The 21,918-nt window shown below is 36.0% G+C and overlaps 1 protein-coding gene across 1 annotated transcript; it reads right to left on the bottom strand.

Annotated features, from left to right (window-relative positions):
• Nucleotides 1-1,402: 1,402 nt before the first annotated feature.
• LOC132142209 (carboxypeptidase E) lies at nt 1,403-21,382 on the bottom strand. The gene is made up of 9 exons (XM_059551888.1): nt 20,930-21,382; nt 7,500-7,696; nt 5,358-5,525; nt 5,144-5,261; nt 4,665-4,847; nt 4,393-4,532; nt 4,155-4,254; nt 2,998-3,116; nt 1,403-2,915 (listed from the first exon to the last, which is right to left on the bottom strand). The coding sequence occupies exons 1-9, from the start codon at nt 21,171-21,173 to the stop codon at nt 2,817-2,819; spliced, it is 1,368 nt and encodes a 455-aa protein (XP_059407871.1). The 5' UTR covers nt 21,174-21,382; the 3' UTR covers nt 1,403-2,816.
• Nucleotides 21,383-21,918: the final 536 nt, after the last annotated feature.

Raw genomic sequence — 21,918 nt, 5'->3', positions numbered from 1 at the left:
ATAACATATATATGTATGTATTTTTTTTACTTCCAATATTGAATTGTTTTTTTTCCCCCTTATATAGGCCTAATATTTTGACAGAAACAAAAGAACAGAACTTTTAGGAAAAATTCAGAGGGAGAGGCAATCAGAAAAAAAGTGTCCAACATGCCAAAGTAAGCCAAGACTCCAAATACTCAAGTGCAAAAGTAAAGTAATTGGCCATTTGTGAAACTTTGTGCTGTTGTTTAATGCATTCAGTAGGATATCGTTGTCAGCTCTCCTGCGAGACTGGAGCTCATGTGTATTTTTTAGCTCTAATTAAACACATATCAAAGCTACTCTCAGCCCTCTTGCAGGGAAGTAATGAGAGAAGTAGAGATGGTATTGCTGTTTTAGTCATTATGAGATCCCTTTGGGCTAACAGGAGAACTGCCATACAGTTGCTGTCTCCTCTCTGATCAATAGTATTGATCAGGTTTATGCTAATAGGTAAGGAATGAAAAATGGAGGAGAATGCTTGAATCTGCTATGCCAGCAACTACAGAATAGAACTGAGTAACGTGTCGACACAACTTTACATTAACTGCAGAACTTTGCGAATAGCAGTAAAGAAGAGTGAACTTTACCTTTACCGTAGACATGTAAACTTATGAACTTAAGACTTTGTTCACAAACGTTTGCTTAATGTCAGAGGCAAGTTTGTTTACACCCAAAAATTTTAATTTGCTGAAAATGTCCTCACCCTCAGGCCATCCAAGATGTACATGCGTTTGTTTCTTCATCAGATTTGGAGAAATGTAGCATCACTTGCTCACCAATTGATCCCCTGCAGTGAATGGGTGCCGTCAGAATGAGAGTCCAAACAGCTGATAAAAACATCACCATAATAATCCACAAGTAATCCACACCACTCCAGTCCATCATTTAATATCTTGTGCAGTGAAATGGCAGATCTGGTGCATAAATATGCACATCGTTATTGGATGCTTTCTTAACTGCTGCTTTCTCACCACTGTCATTTGTGTGTGTGTGTTTATTTTGTTATATGACGAAAGTGCGCGGCACGTATTTACTTATTCATCTAAAGGCCAATCTCAGCAACAACATGTTTGTTAACAGTATATCGCTGCAAAGACATTTCCAACTTCCAAAGATATTGGATACAATAATGAAGGTTAGGACTTGAGATATTTACTCTGCTAGCCATATATTATTGTTTTAGTTTTTTGGCTTGTTGACTGAGCATGAATGAATTGGAACTTATAATTAAGTAACTGACTGATTAGTTTCTAGACCCTACATGCTACTGCAATACTGTTGCATATTAATAAGTACAAATATTAGCATTTGCAAATATTCAGACAGAACAGAAAAATGTGATGGAAGTTATTTTATAGCATAGAAAGATGAAATTCAGTAGACTGAAAACAGAAAAGGAAGTTTATTTTGGTTGCGAATTGCATCATTCAATTAAATCATTAGATTCATATACAAGACATACCACTGAAGTCTCAAAGGAAAAATACATAAGCTGACTTGAAATGCCAATTTATGGCATTAATATTGAAAGTTTAAGTTTGGGTTTAATTTATATCAAGAAATTTCCCAAACTAAAGGGTAAAAATTTGGATTAATTAAAAATTCTGAATGCAGGATTATAGACTTAATGTTGATTGATTAATCATTAACATGCCATTTCATATTACAGAAATACACTAACTATAAAGATACTGAAACAGACAAAAAAAGACAATATATTACAGAATGTTTCATTAAAGACTGCAGATAGGACTTCATCGGGCACATTTTCATTGTGCATTTTGGTATTGATTACAAAACCATTCGATCTAAATAAATGTCTATTTTATTAGTTTGTGCCATTAAAATCTGCTGTTATATGATCTGAAATGAAACTCAATGCTTGATAAACATAGATAATACTGATTTATAGCTATCATCTATCATACGTTCAGAATTATTTAGTTTCCTATATAGTTTTTATAACATAAAATAGGAGTTCAATTGATAACCTCTTCCATTTTCTTTTCATCTGAGGAATTGTGTGGATATGATATTCAAAGTTATAATTATTAAAGCATTTGTAAATGAAACGGGTTTATCAAAAGCACTCCTGTTCAAAACATCAAGCTAATTTTATTGAAACCCACAGGGACAGAAAGAAACTTGAGATCAGGTGTGAATGAGTCTACAATGGCTTCAGTCATAATAAGTCACAATCAGAATAAATAGTAATATTCATTGCTGATGTACATTCATCACAACACAGTGCTCTCTGATTGGTTGGTTAGAGTGATTGGTGATTATAGTTACAAAATAATCTCACAATATCAGTGTAAAACAACATTACAAAAGAGTGATAAATCGGTCAATTGGCCACCACAATATAATCTGTCCGTGTTCTTCGTGTTTCTTTTCTGTGTGTGCATGTACAGTAATAACCTTTGCATGACTGAAGGAAACTTGCTCTAAAGTAACACTAACCTGGTTGATCGAAATCGCAAAAACCCAATAGGATCAACTAGCACTTCACCAGACCTACATAGCATTTCATTTATTTATATTCATCCATATTTACAAGGACAACCGAGACCAAATACCGAGACCAGTTTTAACACTGGTTGTCTTTGTTAATGTATGAATGGCTTAATGAATGGCTGTTATAAAGGTTAAAATGCAGTACCTCTAATGCAAAACAGCCAAAACAATCCCATAAACTGAATTATGTTATTTTAAGTTGATGAGCACACACATACAACAACAATGAATATTTTACACCTATGATGCTTGTGTTGGCCAAAGCCTCAGGTGAGTTAGAAGTTGAGTGTCTCTGACATCATCTTCCACCAATCCATGAGCTCCTCCTTCTCTTCCTCCTTCCTCTCTTCCAGCGATTCCAGCTCAAAATCCAGCTGGGAGTGAGAAAGACGGAGACATCAGAATAGGATGTGAGATACAATGAGAAAAGGGAGAGAAGAGAGGGTGCGTGTTTACCCGTGTGACAGGGCTATGGGGAACAGCCACTTTCTTGACCACAGTCAGGTACCCAGGAGCAGATGCTGACACTTTGTAGTTACCAGGACCCAACAAGCGCCAGTAATCACCATCCTTAGCTAAAGAAAATAATGACCAATAAAAAATAAGGAGAGTGATTTACATTTGGAATTTTACTTCCAAGAGTGGCCAAAAATGCCACTAGAGGGCAGTACCACACACAGGTTTTCAACAGAAACCTAACGGGGTGGTAGAGTTCATGTCTTAAAGGTGAAACAAGTGTTTTTTATTTATTTTCTCTCTTAATTTGCAGAGACAAGTCACTTTTTTTAATTTATGTACACAGAATTTCATGAAAAGAAAACACTAATTTTTTGTTAAAACATAATAAAAATAACACCTTTTTAATATGTGTAAATATCTGTAATATTGTAATTCTCTGAAAAGTAAAATAAAAAAAAAATACTTTATTCATTACTTGCTTAGTTATACAATATAATATTTCTGAGGAAGCACATATATCCATGGAATAAAAATATAAAGTCCAAATTCAAAACCTGGTATTAGAAAAAAAAGTATCAATTAAAATATATATTTGATACAATTGTATAATAATTAACAATAATTGTTATATTAAATATTAATATTTTGCACTACTTCTAGGTCATTGATCAAGTAATATATATATATATATATATATATATATATATATATATATATATATATATATATATATATATATATATATATATATTGCTGTGCAAATTGATGTGTGTGTGTGTGTGTGTGTGTGTGTGTGTGTGTGTGTGTGTGTGTGTGTGTGTGTGTGTGTGTGTGTGTGCGTGTGTGCTCTTGTTTGTGTGTCATATCAGGACACAACTCTGTATAATGACATGGGTATGACACAGGTATTACAAGGAGAGGGTGACTTATGAGGACATAACCCATGTCCCCATTTTTCAAAACGCTTATAAATCATACAGAATGAGTTTTTTTGAGAAAGTAAAAATGCACAAAGTGTCCTGTGAAGGTTAGGGTTAGGTGTAGGGCTGGTGTAGGGCCATAGAATATACAGTTTGTACAGTATAAAAACCATTACGCCTATGGGATGAACCCCCTTTTCATAAAAACAAACGTTTGTGTGTGTTTGTGTGTACCTGTGGTGATATCATGGTCAATTCCTTCAACAGAAATAGAAGCGTTTGAGATGGGGTTTCCTTGTAGATCACGCACAAATCCCGCCACTCCTCTGTGAACCTGTGAAGGACGTGAGGGATCAAGAAGGGATGAACCTAGCCTCCTCTAATCCTGACTCGTGAGTCTGAGCTTCACAGAAAACAAAACAACTCTCCACCTTCAAAAAAAAACCAGGCGTCAGAGAGGATTGGGCTGTACCTGCTCTATGTAGCTGACCAGTGAGTTACGGTTCTGGTCCCAGTACTGCTTGAGTGTGTCCTCGGGAGGAAACTTATCACAGCTCAGCTCCAGAGTGATCTCAAAACAATTGCTGCTAAGATAGTTAAAGTCCTGCATTCCTGACAGACAGAGATAGGGAAAGATCAAAGGTTTTCAACTAACACTGAGTGTCTTTTTTATTCATCACAACATTGTCAAAGTATGTGGAGACCCAAACATAACAAATACAGTATATGAGTGTTTTATTATACCTCCAGGCACACTGTACCAGGCTCCTCCGTTAGTGATGCCCTCTTTGAAGCTGGAGTCATCATCATTCTTGCGGCATGGTGGCCGGTTTGAGTCGGACATCACTGGGTTATAGCTGGAGAAGGCCTTAGCCAAAGTCTTAAACACCAGATCATCTGGACTAGCACTATATTCATGAGTAGAACCTGGTGGACAAACAAAAAAATAGCCAATCAAATATTATGGCCAGTTTTCCTGGTTTAATTCTATGATCAACTGGTATATGAGATGTCATTTATTCACTATACTTGTGAGAGCCACAATTTTGATAACATTTTTTAAGACCAACTAATAGAAAATGTATATTAATATTACAAATTATCTTGAATGATGCAAATATTTTGTATTTTTTAATATTCAAATATTTATCTATCATAACAGTACTGTATATACGCATATATATACATTTGTGTGTGTGTGTGTGTGTTTGGTGCTTTCTCACCACTGCGTGTCTCATCATATGGGTAATTGACCACCACGTCTCCTCCATGCAGATTGGCTGACAACACAAAAGGAATGTCCATGATCCAGTGAATGACAGCCTTAGTTTCTGGTGCCAGCTGTAACACACAGATCAAAAATCATTTCACCAGCTCAAAAAATGAAGCACTACTAATACTACCATGCTACAACATTTAACAAATAGCCTCTCTCACCTTGGTGTTTTCATCCACAGCTTTCTTCATGTTTCTCAGGAGATGGTTGTTGGATCCACCCTCTCTTTCATTCATGTAGACGATGCGATCAAGATCTGGAAAGTTTCGGTTCAGATCAATCCCCTGAGCATTGCTGCGGCCCACAAACCAGTCCTTCATCTCACCAGGCTGCACACATTTATGAGAATAATGATACTATCAGCCGAATTACCATAATCTAAATAATGAAAAAAAATAAAAAAATTTAAATAGTTCTTTCAAAAAATTAATAAAAAATTTGTTCCAAATGTGTATGTACATCTTGTCAATATATATACAGTATATAATTTTTTAAAATAATTTTTATGCTGCTTTTCCCCTACCAGTAAAGTGCATAGTGACTTTTAAGTTTTTTTTTTTTTTTTTTTTTTTTTGAGATTAAAAAAATTATTTTGTCAATTTAATGCATCTCTACTGAATAAAAAATATGAATCTATTAAAAAATCTTACTGACCCCAAAATTTTGAAGGAAGAGTACACACACACACACACACACACACACACATATATATATATATATAATTTTTTCAATTTTTTTTGACAGGGCTGACATAAAGTTATGAACAGTGAAAGTTGAACAGACTGAGATGTGGAGAATAAGTTGCAGGCTAATGAGGAAATCACTTCAGTTATTTGTCATTTTTCAGACGCTATACAGGAAATGCCAGTCTTGTAAAGTGAGTTTCAACCTGAATACAACCGTTACTAATTTTTAATGTACAAATAAAACCCATATCGCCTTTATTCCAACTGCACATCTGAAACAAACACAAAGCCCAGACAAAATGCATGTTTGCTGTGTGGTCGGGATAGACATTTATTAGTAAAGCAGTGCAGTAAACCACACCCAAGTGAGATGCTTAATAATGTCTTGGTATCCCCTAAACACATGTGAATCTAAAAGTCAAATGTGTCATGAAATGTTACAGCCCACACTTGTGTGAGCACAGGCTGCAGAAGGATGTGGTAAACCAAAATAAAGTGTCATGAAATCAGCATCCCTACATTCTGCCAACAAAACTCAAGTCGAACAGGTTTTTTTAAAATGGAAACCAGGGACTTTTTTGTTTTTGTTTTTTTGGTTCAGTGGTCAAAATTTCACACAAACCTCACTTGTTGTTATCATTAAATTTTGTTCTGTTTTTACATTGTTGTGGGTTCCATTTAATAGTACTATGAAAAAAATAATTAATCTGATTTTTGCGAGTCACCACTAACTGGTAACACCTGAAACATGCGCACATAATGCCGTTTCTAACATAATGTGTGAGTACTGAATTTTGTGCCTCATTGGGTTTGAACCGTCAAACACACACAGTTATGTGTCAAGTGTATGTGTCCTTGTAAACACAGGTAAGCAAACAAAAACAGTTGAGAAAGAAAATGCATGTGTATCAGTATATTTGATATGTGCATTTGATCTTAAAGTGACAGCAGCCTAAAAAAACCTGGTGCTGTCTGTCATTAACGTGACTCAAACAACAAAAGAGAGAAAATCTCTCGCTGGCCCTGAATCAAGTGAAGACTATGCAGTGTGTGTGTGTGTGTGTGTGTGTGTGTGTGTTATTTTTATTTTTTTTGTACATAACATACAATTTAAGTAGTATTTTTTATTTCTAGAGCTTAAAGATTTAAGTTTAAGTTATCCTAATGATTTTTGGCATAAAAGAAAAAATCTATAATTTTGACCCATACAATTCTTTTTTGGCTATTGCTACAAATATACCCCAGAAACTCAAGACTGCTTTAGTGCTCCAGGGTCATATATAGAAATCATAGATTAATTAACTTTGTTTACTTTACAAATGTTATTTTATGTTTGTACTTTTGGAAATGGTGCTTTATTTTGTATTTAGGCCCATTTTGAGCACAGGACACCAAAAACCGAAACTAGGAAGTCTGTACACCTTATGCTGAAAGATGTTGAAAACTGGACTAATCAACCATTTAGTGATATAACAACACATATATATTTAAGCAGCAGAATATGGTCATCTGTCTTGTTTTATACAGAGGTTATAATATTCTCTTCATCATGAACAGTTTACTGAACTGCATTCTGTTAATATTCTTCTTGTGTAAGGTGTGTGTGTGTGTGTTTACCTGTGAGGCTGCTTTCTCAAAGCCGTCAGGATTCATGGAGGGCATAATGTGAATGCGTGTGGAGTGGATCAGGTCGATGATGGTGTCGTTGCCCTCCTGGTACTCATTACAGAGATACTGAGCCAGATAGATGAGCAGCTCTCTGCCCACTGCTTCATTACCGTGCATGTTCCCAATGTACTTAAACTCCGGCTCGCCTGTCACACAAAACCAAACACAGTTCATAATCCCATGCTGTATGCACATGTGAACTGATGCAAATAACAACTAAATGATGCATCTTAATTCAAGCTTATCTTTTAAAAAGTGATCTGTACTATTTGAGTTGCATGAATCACATGCATAAATATCAAAAACAACACCATCAGTATCTTACCAACAAATCATGTGTAAAATCTTGGACAATTTCATTTAGCAATTATTATAGAAATTTTATGATGTATTTTACAATCATGATACTGGGTTGAATGGAGGACGAATGGAAAGATTCACACTTAAATTCAATGTCAAATAAAAATATAATATTAAATATTGAAAAAAAATACTGGAAAAAAAATTTGAGTTCATTACATACTGATAATTTTTGGCATTTTAAGACATATTTACCACATTATACTGTTAATTTCAAAACTCAAAACTTGAATTAAAGCTGTAAAATATCAAGAAAAGCACACTGGAAATCACAAAATAAATCAAATCAACTGTTTCAAAAACACTGCGATATATAAAAGGAATATCCACATAATTAAAGGGTATTTTAGTATACTTGACACTTTCCACAAATAGGGCCTGAAACTATTTAAAGACTAAGTCATTTCTACACCAGGAGGTCAAACTAGATAGTTTATGAGCTGTTTTATTTCCTATTCAGTTTATATGAGATGTTGCACTTCCTCTTGGTTATTTTTAATGTCCTCTCTGTTTGAATAATCAAGACATGGTCTCATTTGTTTGCTTTAATGACTTTGGTTTCCTCTTGTTTATAGCATGTGTTGAATGATTCTGGTCTAGGTTGTGGATTAACTGAGAATTCCTCCTCTGAGAACACCTCGCCAGATGTCAAGATCAACACACACGCATAAAGACAGACAGAGAGAGAGAGAGAGAGAGAGAGAGACAGAGAGAGAAAGAGAGAGAGAGAGAGAGAGAGAGAGACAGAGAGAGAGAGAGAGAGAGAGAGAGAGAGAGACAGAGATCAAAAAATGTAAATACAAAGAACCATACCTAACTACTCTAAATTGGCAATTCAGCGGCGATCTAATAGATAACCACAGGAATAAAATAAATTTCACCACACATTCAAATCAAACCAGTAATACACAACCTTCATATAAAAAGACACCTTCAAAAACATTAATAAAACCATTCGTACAATAAAATATACATGCATATACAAAAAAACACAGATATTATATACAGTATCATCTGAACCAGAGCAAACATGGACTCATTTAATGACCTTCCAGAAACCTCTCTGCTTTCACACAACAAAGCCCTGGCCCACTTAAATCCTCCCCAACACTTTAATGCTCAAACATGAGCATTGACACAGGCAAACACAATTCATCCCTCAGGTAACGAGCACAAATCATCAAAGGCCAGGAAAGGACACTAGAAGTTTTTTTTCTTTGTTAATCTCAGAAACATGAGCTTCTGAGAACGATTCGGCCTGATAATCGCACCACACTGAGCTTATACAGATACACAACATACAAGCATGGTTTACCTGCTTTTGCGCAGTAAACATTATATAATATATTTAAGCACCTTATATAGGACATGGGCTCTGAAAAGGATGTTTGCATTGGACAGACCCATTTAGAAAAGACAGCACACCAGTTAAGGAAGAAAACAAAGGCATACAGTACTGGACGCACATTTATTTGCTGTGCACACAGATTGGAAGCAGATGGAAGTGTCCCTTTATTCAGCAGGGGTCCTTGCAAGCTTTGGCCTTTTTATAGCCGTCTATTTCATTGCCTCCTTAAACATCTTAATATTCTTCATCTCGCAATTAAAGAGCAGCATGTGCACAATATCCACTGTGTGTGTGTGTGTGTGTGTGTGTGTGTGTGTGTGTTCAAGCTCCTAAATAAGGGCGTATGTCCCTGTCACATTTACAACCAGACTTTGAAACTCCAATCAAAATGAAATTACCGCCAAGCTCTTTCACAGATGTTAAAGTCAAAGCAAAGTATTCCCAGGCCTGTCCGCAGGAAATGTGCGGATGAATGTGTAATGTGTGTAGATGGGTAGGTGAGTGAGAAAAAGTGTGTGAGAGACTAAAGTGAAAGTGTTTTCTTTTCTTTTTTTTGCACTTATAAAGCACATATTAATGCTTTATTCTGGATGATCATATTTTAGATCCCTTTACCTAATCATAACCTTTACCTAAACTTAACAACTACCTTTCTAACTATTAATAAGCAGCAAATAAGGAGTTTGTTAAGGCAAAAATAATATTTAACAGTTAGCTAATAGTGAGAATTTTCCCCCAAACTAAAGTGTTACTGATAAAATATATATATAAATTAAATTCAAAGACATCAACGTTCTGAAATAAACAAACAAACATCCAAACTTTTTTGCTTATTTGTTTTTTAGTACGAGTCATCTTTTTAAAAAAATATGATGCAGAGACAACTTAACTGAGGGGAATCATTAGTATGGAAAATGATATAAGATTTTCAATTATTGTTTTATTTCTGCTATAATTATGAGTAATCATTATACTACAGCAATAGAAATATACTATGCATTATAAATGTCTAAAAAAGAATAATACTATTCATAGCATTACAGCTATGTAAAGTTGTTCTGGAAAATTCACTCGTCTTATTCAAATGTCTTAAATCATCATCTTAAAAATGAATATTGGTACAGGTGTCAGTCAAACTGAAATGTTGCCTTCACTATTTTACATTAATGACTATGTAATACTTACAGTAAGTTCTATGAGAGATGCTGTGAATGTTCATTGTCATAATTGTTTTTACACCTGTACAGAGGTGGGTAGTAACGAGTTACATTTACTTCGTTACATTTACTTGAGTCATTTTTGGGGGTAACTAATACTTTTCGGAGTATATTTAAAGATGGGTACTTTATACTCTTACTTGAGTAAATTTTTGGGGAAAAATCTGTACTTTTACTTCGTTACTGTGGGCGACGATCCTCTCGTTACTTTATCTTAATGCAATAAATGTTATAAATGCTTCAGTTTATTCCAAACGCGCCGTCTACTTTTCTCTGGGCAATGAGCGATGCCCATTCACGAATGATTCATTCTTTTGAGTCAACTCTGTTCAAAGGCTTGATCAAACCAATTGACAAACGAATGAATTGGTTCATGAATCAGTTTGAATGATTCGTTCAGTTCCCTGCCGCACGCGCTGAGCGTCTGAAGCGGTTCACTCGGAGTTGTAACGTTTAACATCAGCAGCGTTGAAAACGTGGCTGGAACTGCACTGAATTGAAAGCAAATCTGCAAAGGCTATTATTTGCTAGCGATGGAGATCCTTATTAGATGAACACCGCGTGTGCTGTCTACTGTTTAACAGGTAATAACTTGGGCTACATTCGATTACAGTACACGATACCACTGTGACATTAGTTTGTTGTACGTGTGTGGCTTATAACAGAGTCAGAAACAACAAAGTGCAGATGTGTGTACGAATCTTTAATTAAGATATTGATTTCACAGTGTTAACAGTTTCAGTGATTTTAATGGGAGTTTCTGAGAGTGATTGAACTCTAGACCAGTGGTTCCCAAACTTTTCCATTCCACGACCCACCTAGACAAGTGTAATATATTTCACGACCCACCAAAATATTAAAAAAAAAAAAAAAACAACGAGTGAAATTACTTTAAACCTAATCTTACTTAAAATTTTTATGACAGAAATTAAGTATTTAAGAAAAATAACCATTTTATTTTAGAGTACAACTGAAAATTTCACTACAAATTTACAAGTTTTAATTTTTGTTTACTGGCGTTAAAATATGTAGTGTCCATAAAAACGTGAAGCAGGCTCACTCCAGTGAAGTGTGATCTGCGCTGCTGTGTTTTGTTGCATTCATGATCCTTCCGTGTGTGTCGGCGAGAACGGAGCACAATCCAACACTTTTTTAGAAAAGCATAAGAAGCAAAGCAGAACTATCTAAAACAGTTTGGAGATTAAAATAATTGTGAAATAGGTAAAAAAAGACCGATTGAACCTTTTAATGACATTGCTCTGAGACCTTCAAAACACGCAACGCACACGGACTTAATTGCAATGAAAATCACACTAAGGATATTGCAGTTCATTATTAATGTTGGTGGGCTATATCGTTGTGATGAGTGGGTTCCCAGTTCCCGCCTCCTTCTTCCTGTGATTGTGAAGATTTTAATGTTTTACACTGGTGCCGAAGCCAGGGAGGAAGGAGGGGCGCGCTGCCGAAGATCCTTCGCCGCTGGGGTGAATCCGCAGTGCCATCGAGCAGGGCGAAGGAGTCTGCCGCCGAGGGTGCTCGATGTGGTGGGCTGGAGTGAGTTGCCGGGGGGGGGGGGGGGGCGAACTCACTCCAGCCCACCGCCTCGATGACTCCTTCGTGGAAAGAGGTGGGAACCGGCGGACAATCAAACAAAGTTTTAATAACCAAATAAACACAAAACAGCGCGACAGCCCCTCTCGGATGACTGCCGTGCACAAATAAAAAACAAACACAAAATAAAACCCAGGCCTGGTCCTCTCTCGTCCTTCACTGTCATCGCTCCTCTTTTGTATCTTTCCGATCTCCTCCGTGGTTCTTGAGACCGGTGAGTGTTGCTCATTTCCCAATCACTCCACCGGCCTAGCTCTGTTCCCATGGCACTAGGCCCCGCCCCACTCGTCACATTCGTGCAGCCCTAGACTGAACTGTGTTAGTGTCTGTGTGTCATTGAAACGCAAAATTAGCTGCAGCCAAGTGACTTTGTGCGACCCACCTTGTTCCATTCCGTGACCCACGAGTGGGTCGCGACCCACAGTTTGAAAACCCCTGCTCTAGACTGTCAGTGAAAATGATCTTTAATAATGTAAATGTTATTTGCTCTCTTTCTGAACAATGAAAGATTAGTAGCAATATTTATATCACATTAACTTTCAGTGTTAAATTCACATTTAATATAAAGTCAATCGTATTAAAAATATGTTATGGCATGACACCTATATCTGTTACTTAAGTAAACAGACAGGGTTTATAATAAATTACATAAATTGGAGTAAAGGCTGATTAAATATATACATTTATACACGCACACATACATTACATACATTTTATCTATATATCTAAATAAAAATAGGCTCAGTATATATGACCCAAAGTAACTAGTAACTAACTACTTGAGTAGATTTTTTATCCGATACTCTTTTACTTTTACTCAAGTAACTATTCAAGACTAGTACTTTTACTTTTACTTGAGTAAATATTTCTAGAAGTACTTTTACTTTTACTTGAGTACAGTTTTTGGGTACTCTACCCACCTCTGCACCTGTAGTCTCAAAATGAAACGAGATGGGCGAAGGGTTTTCAGCAAAGATGATTGCAAAAGTGTGAAATCCCACACAAGGTTGTGAAGAACAAACTTCCCCTTCATTATGAAAAAGAAACACAGTTATGTGCATCTTATCCAATAGTAAGTAAAGCTTTCTGGATAGCAGTGATGAGGAAATCATGTGCGGCACAGATGAGGTGAAGGAGGAAAAACTGCTCATCTGTCAGAGAAACTGACAAACAAAAAGACTAAAATAACACATTTCAAAGCCATACAGTCATCATTGCCTCTCTCTCGAAACATATTCTGTAACATCAACACATCTCTCACACACTCACGTCCTCTCAGCTTTGTTTCTGTTCCCTACCTTCTTTATCCCTCTTTCTCTTTGTTCTCTTTCTAACAAAGAATTGAAAGAAAAGAACTATTACAAGGTATCTGATAACCTCATTTTGGACAATACTTCCAGACAAACATTTAAAGAGACAGCGTTCAGTTTTCATCTAAGTGTTTAACTTTATTATTTGTGTACCTTCACATCTGTTTGTTAGACAAACTCAAAGCCTTTATTAAGTCTAAAAGTGTATAAATGTAACTGAAAGGTCTCTTTTGTTTAGACCGATGTTCAATACACTCATATTTAAGTGACAGTTAGATATCTAACAAGTGAGGCTATCATGCTTACAAACTATCTGCCTTGAATAAAACTCTTGAATAAAGATGAAATGTCACAGAATGACTTGTAAACATACCACGATTCCTTCAGCAAGCAAATTTAGTCTGTATACTGGGTCCCACAGTAAGATAAATATATTAATTAGAATTGCTGATAAATACAGTAAATGAAGATTTATCTCACAAATTTATGGAGTAAATCTTGATGCAATTTCAAAATTTGCAAGATTTTATAAATGACCCATTCAGGCTACATTTATACAGTAAAGATGGTAATATTGTGAAATGTAAAATAACTGCTTTCTATTCGAATATATTTTAAAATGATGTCAAATTTTTATTTTCAGCATCATGACTCAACTTCAGTGTCACATGATCCTTCAGAAATCTTTCTAATATTAACGTTGAAAACTGCTTGATATTTTTTGTGCAAACTGTGATACATTTTTCAGGATTCCTAAAAAGGATTTATTTGAAATAGCAAAATCTTACTTTATAAATGTCTTTACTGTCACATTGAGAGAACAGCGAGCTCAGAGATGAGAAACGCAGTGCCTTAGAGAGCAGAAACTGCTGTCTCACCTTCATGAGAGGAAAAGAGAGAGGAAGTGGTTTTATTCTAATCATTCTGATCTTCATATGACCACATGATGACAAATAAATCACAACATCATTTACATAACATCAAAGACTCTCTTCCTCTCTATAACCTCAAACATCAGCATTAAACATTTAGTTTTGATTCCATCCCGTTCTTTCTACTTAGCCCATCCCTGCGTGAATCCATCAGTTCAGTCAGTCAGCATATGTGTGCTTGTGACGCAGGTCTTAAAGACATACGCAAACACTACTAGTAACGTCAAATACACACTGGTTTCCATGGCCATGTTGACCAAAGGAGACATAGATGACTGATTCAGCACACTTCTTTAGTGAAAACACACAAGGCCAGGAAATGTACACTGTTTCATACGATCTTAACAACAATCTGACTGCAGAGACGATGATTATTAAAGAAAAGGAATGCTGTACACTGTACAACTAAACTATATTCCTGTCCAAAATAACTAATGATCTCATTGAACATATTGTGTGATCTATGAGAGACAGAGAGAGACAGAGAGAGACAGAGAGAGAGAGAGAGAGAGAGAGAGAGAGAGATGAAAGCAGATGTGGGATCCCTCTAGCATGCATTATTAATGAACTTTCAGTCACTGGAAGATACACTTTCTTCACACCTTTTGTGCAAAAACCCAGAAAGAGACAGAGAGCTTCAACTGTTTCAGATATTCTCTTATTTTTCTGTACAATAAATATGTACAACACAGTGGGGAAATGTATAGAAAACATATATGACAGTTTCCATGAATAGAGCCTGAAATTCCTCATTTTATTTACATACGGTCAGTGAAAAGAGGTGCTTAACCTTTTAGAAAGTGTTAATTATTAACCTTAAGAGGTCAAACAACTGTAGATTAGCTTTTCTTATTTTGAAGCATTAAAAGGGGCTAATTCACCCAAAAATGAGAATTCTTTCATCACTCTAGTCATAAGGGAGAATAACAATGACATAATCTTCATTTGAGGGGGGAACTGTTCAATTTTTAAATGATGTTTAAATATTTATATTAATTTAAATTTAATTTAATTAATTTAATTATATATTTTTAAACTATGGCAGAATGGGTCAGAGGGTTGCATGTTTAGCCATGATTTAGCTACTACTTTCTAGCAAGTTTTGTTTGGTTTATGTTTGTTTGTATTTATTGATTAAAATATAATTCCCATTTATTTTTTATTATGTTCATTTTTTCTTACCATAACTTGAGCAATGGTTAAGTTTGATGAATAAACAAAATCTGTGTAAAAAAAAAATATTAATTTTAATTACTTGTCTTCCCATATGGGAAAATGCATCTGGTAACAGGGTTGTACAAAATGTGGGATACAGTGAAATATTACAATTTGGACAGTTAATAATGAAAAATTATAAATATATATATATTTTTTACTACAATAAATGCAATTCAATGGATAAAGCCAAACAATGGTACTTTTGCATGATTTGATGTATTCTCAAATGCTTTAAAATAAATAAATAAAAATCACAGTATACCAAATAGTGGAACGTGCAATATGAATATTGAAATACAAAACGCTTGATCAGTTTGAAAAGGGGGTAGTTCACCCAAAAATGAAAATTTTTGTAATTCAATAACCATCATGCCACTCCAAACATGTTTGAACATAAAAAATATATTTTGAAAGAATGTGAGTAACAAAACAGTTGACGGTATCCATTGACTTTCATAGTATTTTTTTTTAATTCTTCATACCATTAAAGTCAATGGCTACCATCAACTGTTCTTAAAAATATCTTCTTTTCTGTTCAACAGATGAAGGAAACTCATACAGATTTGGAACAGCATAAGGGTGAGTAAATGATGACACAGAGTTTTCATTTGTGGGTGAACTATCCCTTTAAGACAAGGCAATAAAAAGACCAGATCTAATCGTATGTGTGAATGTGTGTATCTGATCTAGGTGTTGTCACATGCTCACTCAGCAGAGTACCAGATGGCCTGTGTCTGAGCGCGTGGCATCGCACGCTAATTCTTCCACTCATCTCTTCCTCATCTGACTGAGCACAGGGAAGCGCATGGCTCACGGTGCTAAGCTGATCTGTCTCTAGGGCAACAGCTATTTCTGCCCAGCTGTAACACTCAAGATCAGCAGCACCCGACCTGTCTTTGATATCCCGTTCTCACTCCTGCATCTGTACGCTGCTGAGTGGGTTGACCATGGCTACAGGGTGTGGGTGGTGCTGGAAACTCATCTGCTAGCAATAAAGGACTTAATGCAATGAGTCATATCCATGCAAACACACATAAGGAGAACCAACCATACTATTTAAGGAACAGGGGCCATGACGTTGTGCAAATAATGGTTCTTATTTATTTAGACTACTGTCCAGTGGTATGGTCGAGTGCATCAAGTAAAGACTTTGAAAAATTACAATTAGTCCAGAATAGTGCTGCACTATGGAAGCATGTGGGTAGCAATATTCAATTTGGAATGTAATATGCAAAAGGACAATGCAATATTCGGTTTATGTCTTCAATATTTCATTCACATTTGTGGGCGGAGCTGAAACGCTGCTTTCATCTGATTGGTCGAATCGCTCCACCTTCAGCTCGGTCTTTTCATTCTTTCAGACAGAACAAGAGTCAAGACAAGAGTGCGAGTGTACTATAATGTCTGAAACCACCGCTCACTGTTAATTAGCATAATATTTGAATCAGATGTAGCTGGACACATAATTTGTGCTGCTGAGACCTGCAAATTGGTTCTAGGTTGTAGTATTGTATGAATATTGTCCCACTGATAAATACAGTGCAAATAGTTCTGTCTCTTTTGATAAAAGTGAATTGCAAATAAAAATCAATAATAGACTGAACAGTTCCATGTCTGTAACATGTACCACTCTCATCTTTTAAGTCATAAGGCACTAGGTATGTGTGTGTGACATTAATAAATAATTGTAAAAATTAAAATAAATTAGTAATATTAATTTTATTACATACTAAATTGAATGGTGTTTCTCTTTTTAGTCTTCTTTGTTGGGCATGAGAAAGACAACATATATTTACTGTATTTTCCGGACTATAAGTCGCACTTCTTTTCATAGTTTGGCTGGTCCTGTGACTTACAGTCAGGTGTGACTTATTTATCAAAATTAATTTGACATGAACCAAGAGAAATGAACCAAGATCTACCATCTCCAGCCGCGAGAGGATGCTCTGTGCTGCTCAGTGCTCCTGTAGCCTACCCCAGAACGCCCTCTTGCGGCTGTAGACGGTAGTGTTTTCTCTTGGTTCTGAATAAATGCGACTTAGTCCAGTGCGACTTATATATGTTTTTTTTCCTCGTCATGACGTATTTTTGGGCTGATGCAACTTATACTTAGGTGCGACTTATAGTCCGAAAAATACTGGTAACATTGTTATTATTATTTATTGTGATAGTAATTGACACAGACTAGAACTTTAATGTTTCACCAAATTCAGTTCAGATCTTCAGACTCGTCTGACTCGTGTTGCTGTATAACTGGCCAGACTTACCTTCCCAAAAAATCCTATTTAATTTTATTTCCGAAATTTAACTATATTTATTTCCACTTCACTGTTATCCAAGGAGACAGAACTATTTGCACTATTTTTATCAGTGGGACAATATTTATACAATACTATAACCTAGAAATAATTTAACGGGGTCTCTTGCAAGTCGCAGCAGCACAAATTATGTTTCCAGCTACATCTGATTCAAATAATATGCTAATTAACAGTGAGCGGTGGTTTCAGACATTACAGTGCCGCACTCGCACTGACTCTTATTCTGTCTGAAAGAATGAAAAGACCGAGCTGAAGGTGGAGCGATTCGACCAATCAGATGAAAGCAGCATTTCAGCTCCTCCCACAAATGCGAATGAAATATTGAAGCCATAAACCGAAATGATCAAAACGTACACGGACTAACTGTCTTGTCCATGTTCTCTCACTTGAATCCTCTTGAGTCGTGAGTCTCTTGACCTTCTGCAGGCCCTGCCTTGTTCACGCAGTGATTGACATGGTGGGAGGGGGCGGAGACGTGATCGGCTCGGAATGCATTTTCAATGTGCACATTGAATTTTGCTACATTCATTGCGGGACACTGAATGAAAATGCAATCGTAAGTGTCTTGACTGTGAGTGTTAATGCAATTAAGAAAAATAGCATTTGAATGATAATTTTGCCACAGTTTTTGCTTGAACATGTTATACATATCTAATCATTTCTGTAATACATTTTAATTTTAATTTTGCAATTTATAAATCGTTAAAATTAGTATTCATTTTACATATTAAAACTAGTGTGTGAAATGGCAAATGAAAATTATGTAATTTAATTTTCATTTTGCACCAAACATTGCACAAATGTATTGGAAAATGTAAGTGTAAATACAGAAATGCATTGCCATTTTACATATTGCATTGTCCTTTTGCATATTACATTCCAAATTGAATATTGCTACCCACATGCTTCCATACTGCACGACTATTGCTGAACCGTAAGAGAAGGGTTAATATTATGAGAATGCACTAAATTCTAGATTGGCTACTGGTGAAGGATAGGGCAATTGTTTCTCTGCTACGTTTCATAAGAAATATTTCAGTATCGAGAGTTTCAAGTGTATTGTACTTTTAACTTTTGTATAGTAATGCTATTCATAATTTTAACACCAGGCATGCATTAAAAGGATATTTTTTGCTTCCTGTTTCTAAAGCACTGTAATGTATAGAGGAAGGAAAATATGGAATGAATTGCCATCAGACATTAACTGTTTTAGTAAAAGTAAAATGAGGTTTAAAAAAATCGTTAAAGAAATATTTAATGGTACAGTACTCCGTAAATTGTTAATTTTGATGTTTTGAATGAATTTTGGGTTTGTATGTTTTATTGTATTGGTTTTCACTTTTATTTTTATGGATTAATGTAATTATGTTTTTTTTTACTTGTCGGACCCCAGGAAGACTAGCCACTAGAGCTTAGATTCTTCGCCCACATATTACAAATGGTCGGGTTTAAATCGGGCTCGGGCTCATAATTACAGTGAACGTGTCGGGCCGGGCTCGGACACAACGTGCTCGGGCTCGGGTAGGGTCAGGCTTGATTTGTTGGGCCCGATCTAAGCTCTACTAGCCACTACCTTGGTATTAGTGTCAACTAATAGTTTCAATGTTTCTTCTTAAAAAATTATTATTATTATTATTATTATTATTCAATAGAGATTTTTTACTTAATTTTTTTTAAATTAATTTATTCAATTTGAAACGTAAATATTATATTAGTAAATACAGAACTAAAAAATAACCTAGATTAATAAATGCTTAATTGTTCAATAGATCATGATGAGATCTAATGAATTAACTAATGATGATAATCAATGACTTCAATCTAGTCAGAATAAATTACATTATAGGGTAAAGATAGGTGCTTGTTTTATAAATTCAAGTCTGTTTTAACTATTCAAAATGTGTTTTATTGATATTGATAAGCTATAAATATAATAGCATATTATCATATTGAGCTTCAGTAATCACGTACTGAAGCCAGAACACAAAATATCAAAAAATGAACACTCCTAAATAACCGATGCGTCTCTATAGGGTTCAGTTGGAGTTGTTCAGTGATTAGCTTAATCTGTCCCAGTCCCAAATCTAAATAGAGCACACTAAATGAACTAGTTAGTATACACAGCTCCACATCAAAGATTAGCCTACATAGGCCTACAAAACACAAACTAAATGACAGCATGAATATTACTTTCATGTTGTTAAGCCTATATTACTCAAACCCTGTCTTGTGCAACCATTAGAGAAATGGCATGTGTAGGCATACAATAAAGATCTGAATGTGCACTTCAAAAATACTTATTTTATTCTAAGACTCTCTGGAATACTTTAGTCTGATGGCTCCAACATTCAGCAATCGAGGTTTTTTTTTATTTATTATTTTTCTAGAATAATGATAGCAGACAACACTGGCCCACATTTAGGCAACCGAAGGCTCCTTGACACTTTACTCTGCAGTCTCTATAAGTAAGCTAATAAACGATATAATCAATATTTATGTTAATGCATCTATTAATTTAGTAAGAAGCAGTGCGTTTCTGCCACCCTCACAAAATGGCGTCCACGCGCACAGTGAGCCCCGGGAGCGCGCAGACACACCAAAGCGCACCTGCGCGTCACAGTGAGCAGCGATAGACATCCGCGCGATGATTTATGAAGCACTTGGAACATGATTAAATGAAACAGCACACACCATTATGACCCTGCAAAAGCAGTTTCTAATGCAATCACTGTTGGATTTCAACAGACCTAGAGACAAGTCTGCATTACAAATTTGAATGTTAAAAAATAATGAATTTCAATAGCCATCGAGGGGATGTCTCGCCTTGGGCTCCTCGCCTGTATATTTAAAGAGCCTGAAACGTGAAATAGTCTAAATGCAATATGACAACGTTGGTTATTTCATAAGAAGAACCCCCTTTAGTGATTAACATTTAATTTCATGGATAAACATGACACACAAAGGAAAATGATTGCTTGTGCGGCTCTAAAGAGCTTCATTAGTTAATGCAACGTTGGCCTGTCTTCCTTCCTTATAATCTGACACAACGAATGATCCTCTCTCACCAGGCTCATGGACCCCAGGGTTGTCGCTCATCTCCAGCACCAGAAGCTCTCGGCCCTCGTAACTCTCGCCCACCGTGTAGATGCGGGTGATGGAGGGGCACTGCAGCCACACGGACACCAGCGCTTTCCGCATCTCCTCATATCGGTGGTACTCGAACGAGATTCCGCCTTCCCCCGCAGCATACCCGGCAGAGGCCAGAGCCAGCATCAGCAAAGCCCCGCAGAACACCGCCGCTGTCATCATCACTCCCGTCTCTCAAAGCACTCGACCCTTCTCTCTCTCTCTCTTTCCGCCTATTCCTATTCTGTCGCTCTTGGCACCACTGTCAGTCTTCCTTTTCTTTCCTGTCTGGTTTTCCTTCTCTCTCGTTTTCTGTGTCGTTTACCGTATAGAGCCGCAGCAGAACTGATGCGTGCGCACGCGGGGACGCGCTTGAGATAGTGGAGGCGCCGCGCGCAATTGGCGAACGCGCACGGTGCTACCCCTGCAGGGGCGTGGCTTAAGTTATGACGAAATCGAATTACAGTGTTGCATTAAGTATCCAAAAGTCTGATGAATTATATAACACTATATACCTATAGTATTCATGTTAAATTGATTGAGGTTGGATATGGCTAAGGCTAGGGACAGGTTTGGTGGTCTGGTTAGGCTTAGAGGTCAATGGTGTAATTATAGGTTTAACTACATTACAGATGTAATTACAGGATGGTATTTTCAAACATAAGTACGTGTAAATATGTGTAAAATATGCATGTGTACAATAAGTGCACTGTATCAAATAAGAAATTTAAAATGTAAACTCCTACTTGAGTAATACTGTCATTATTTGTAAATTATGTTGAAATTTTATACCCATGTTCTATGTTAAAGTAAAATCCATTGTTTACACGTGGAAGTAATTATAATATAATTACAAGAGAAAGTGGGTTGCAATACTCAGCTAAACGTTTCATTAGGATCACAGACTGATAAAATCATCATTTACTTC

The sequence above is a fragment of the Carassius carassius genome, chromosome 6 (genome assembly GCF_963082965.1).
Source record: "Carassius carassius chromosome 6, fCarCar2.1, whole genome shotgun sequence".
Lineage (NCBI taxonomy): Eukaryota > Metazoa > Chordata > Actinopteri > Cypriniformes > Cyprinidae > Carassius > Carassius carassius.
This window is presented reverse-complemented; position numbering and strand designations above follow the sequence as displayed.

What these genes read in the sequence shown, in the direction of transcription:
- LOC132142209 (XM_059551888.1), bottom strand. Translation starts at nt 21,173, where the DNA reads ATGATGACAGCGGCGGTGTTCTGCGGGGCTTTGCTGATGCTGGCTCTG. An exon ending in CTGTGGATGAAAACACCAAG is followed by an intron (nt 5,262 to 5,357) that starts GTGAGAGAGGCT and finishes TGTGTGTTACAG; the next exon opens with CTGGCACCAGAAACTAAGGC. An exon ending in CTGGTACAGTGTGCCTGGAG is followed by an intron (nt 4,533 to 4,664) that starts GTATAATAAAAC and finishes TCTGTCTGTCAG; the next exon opens with GAATGCAGGACTTTAACTAT.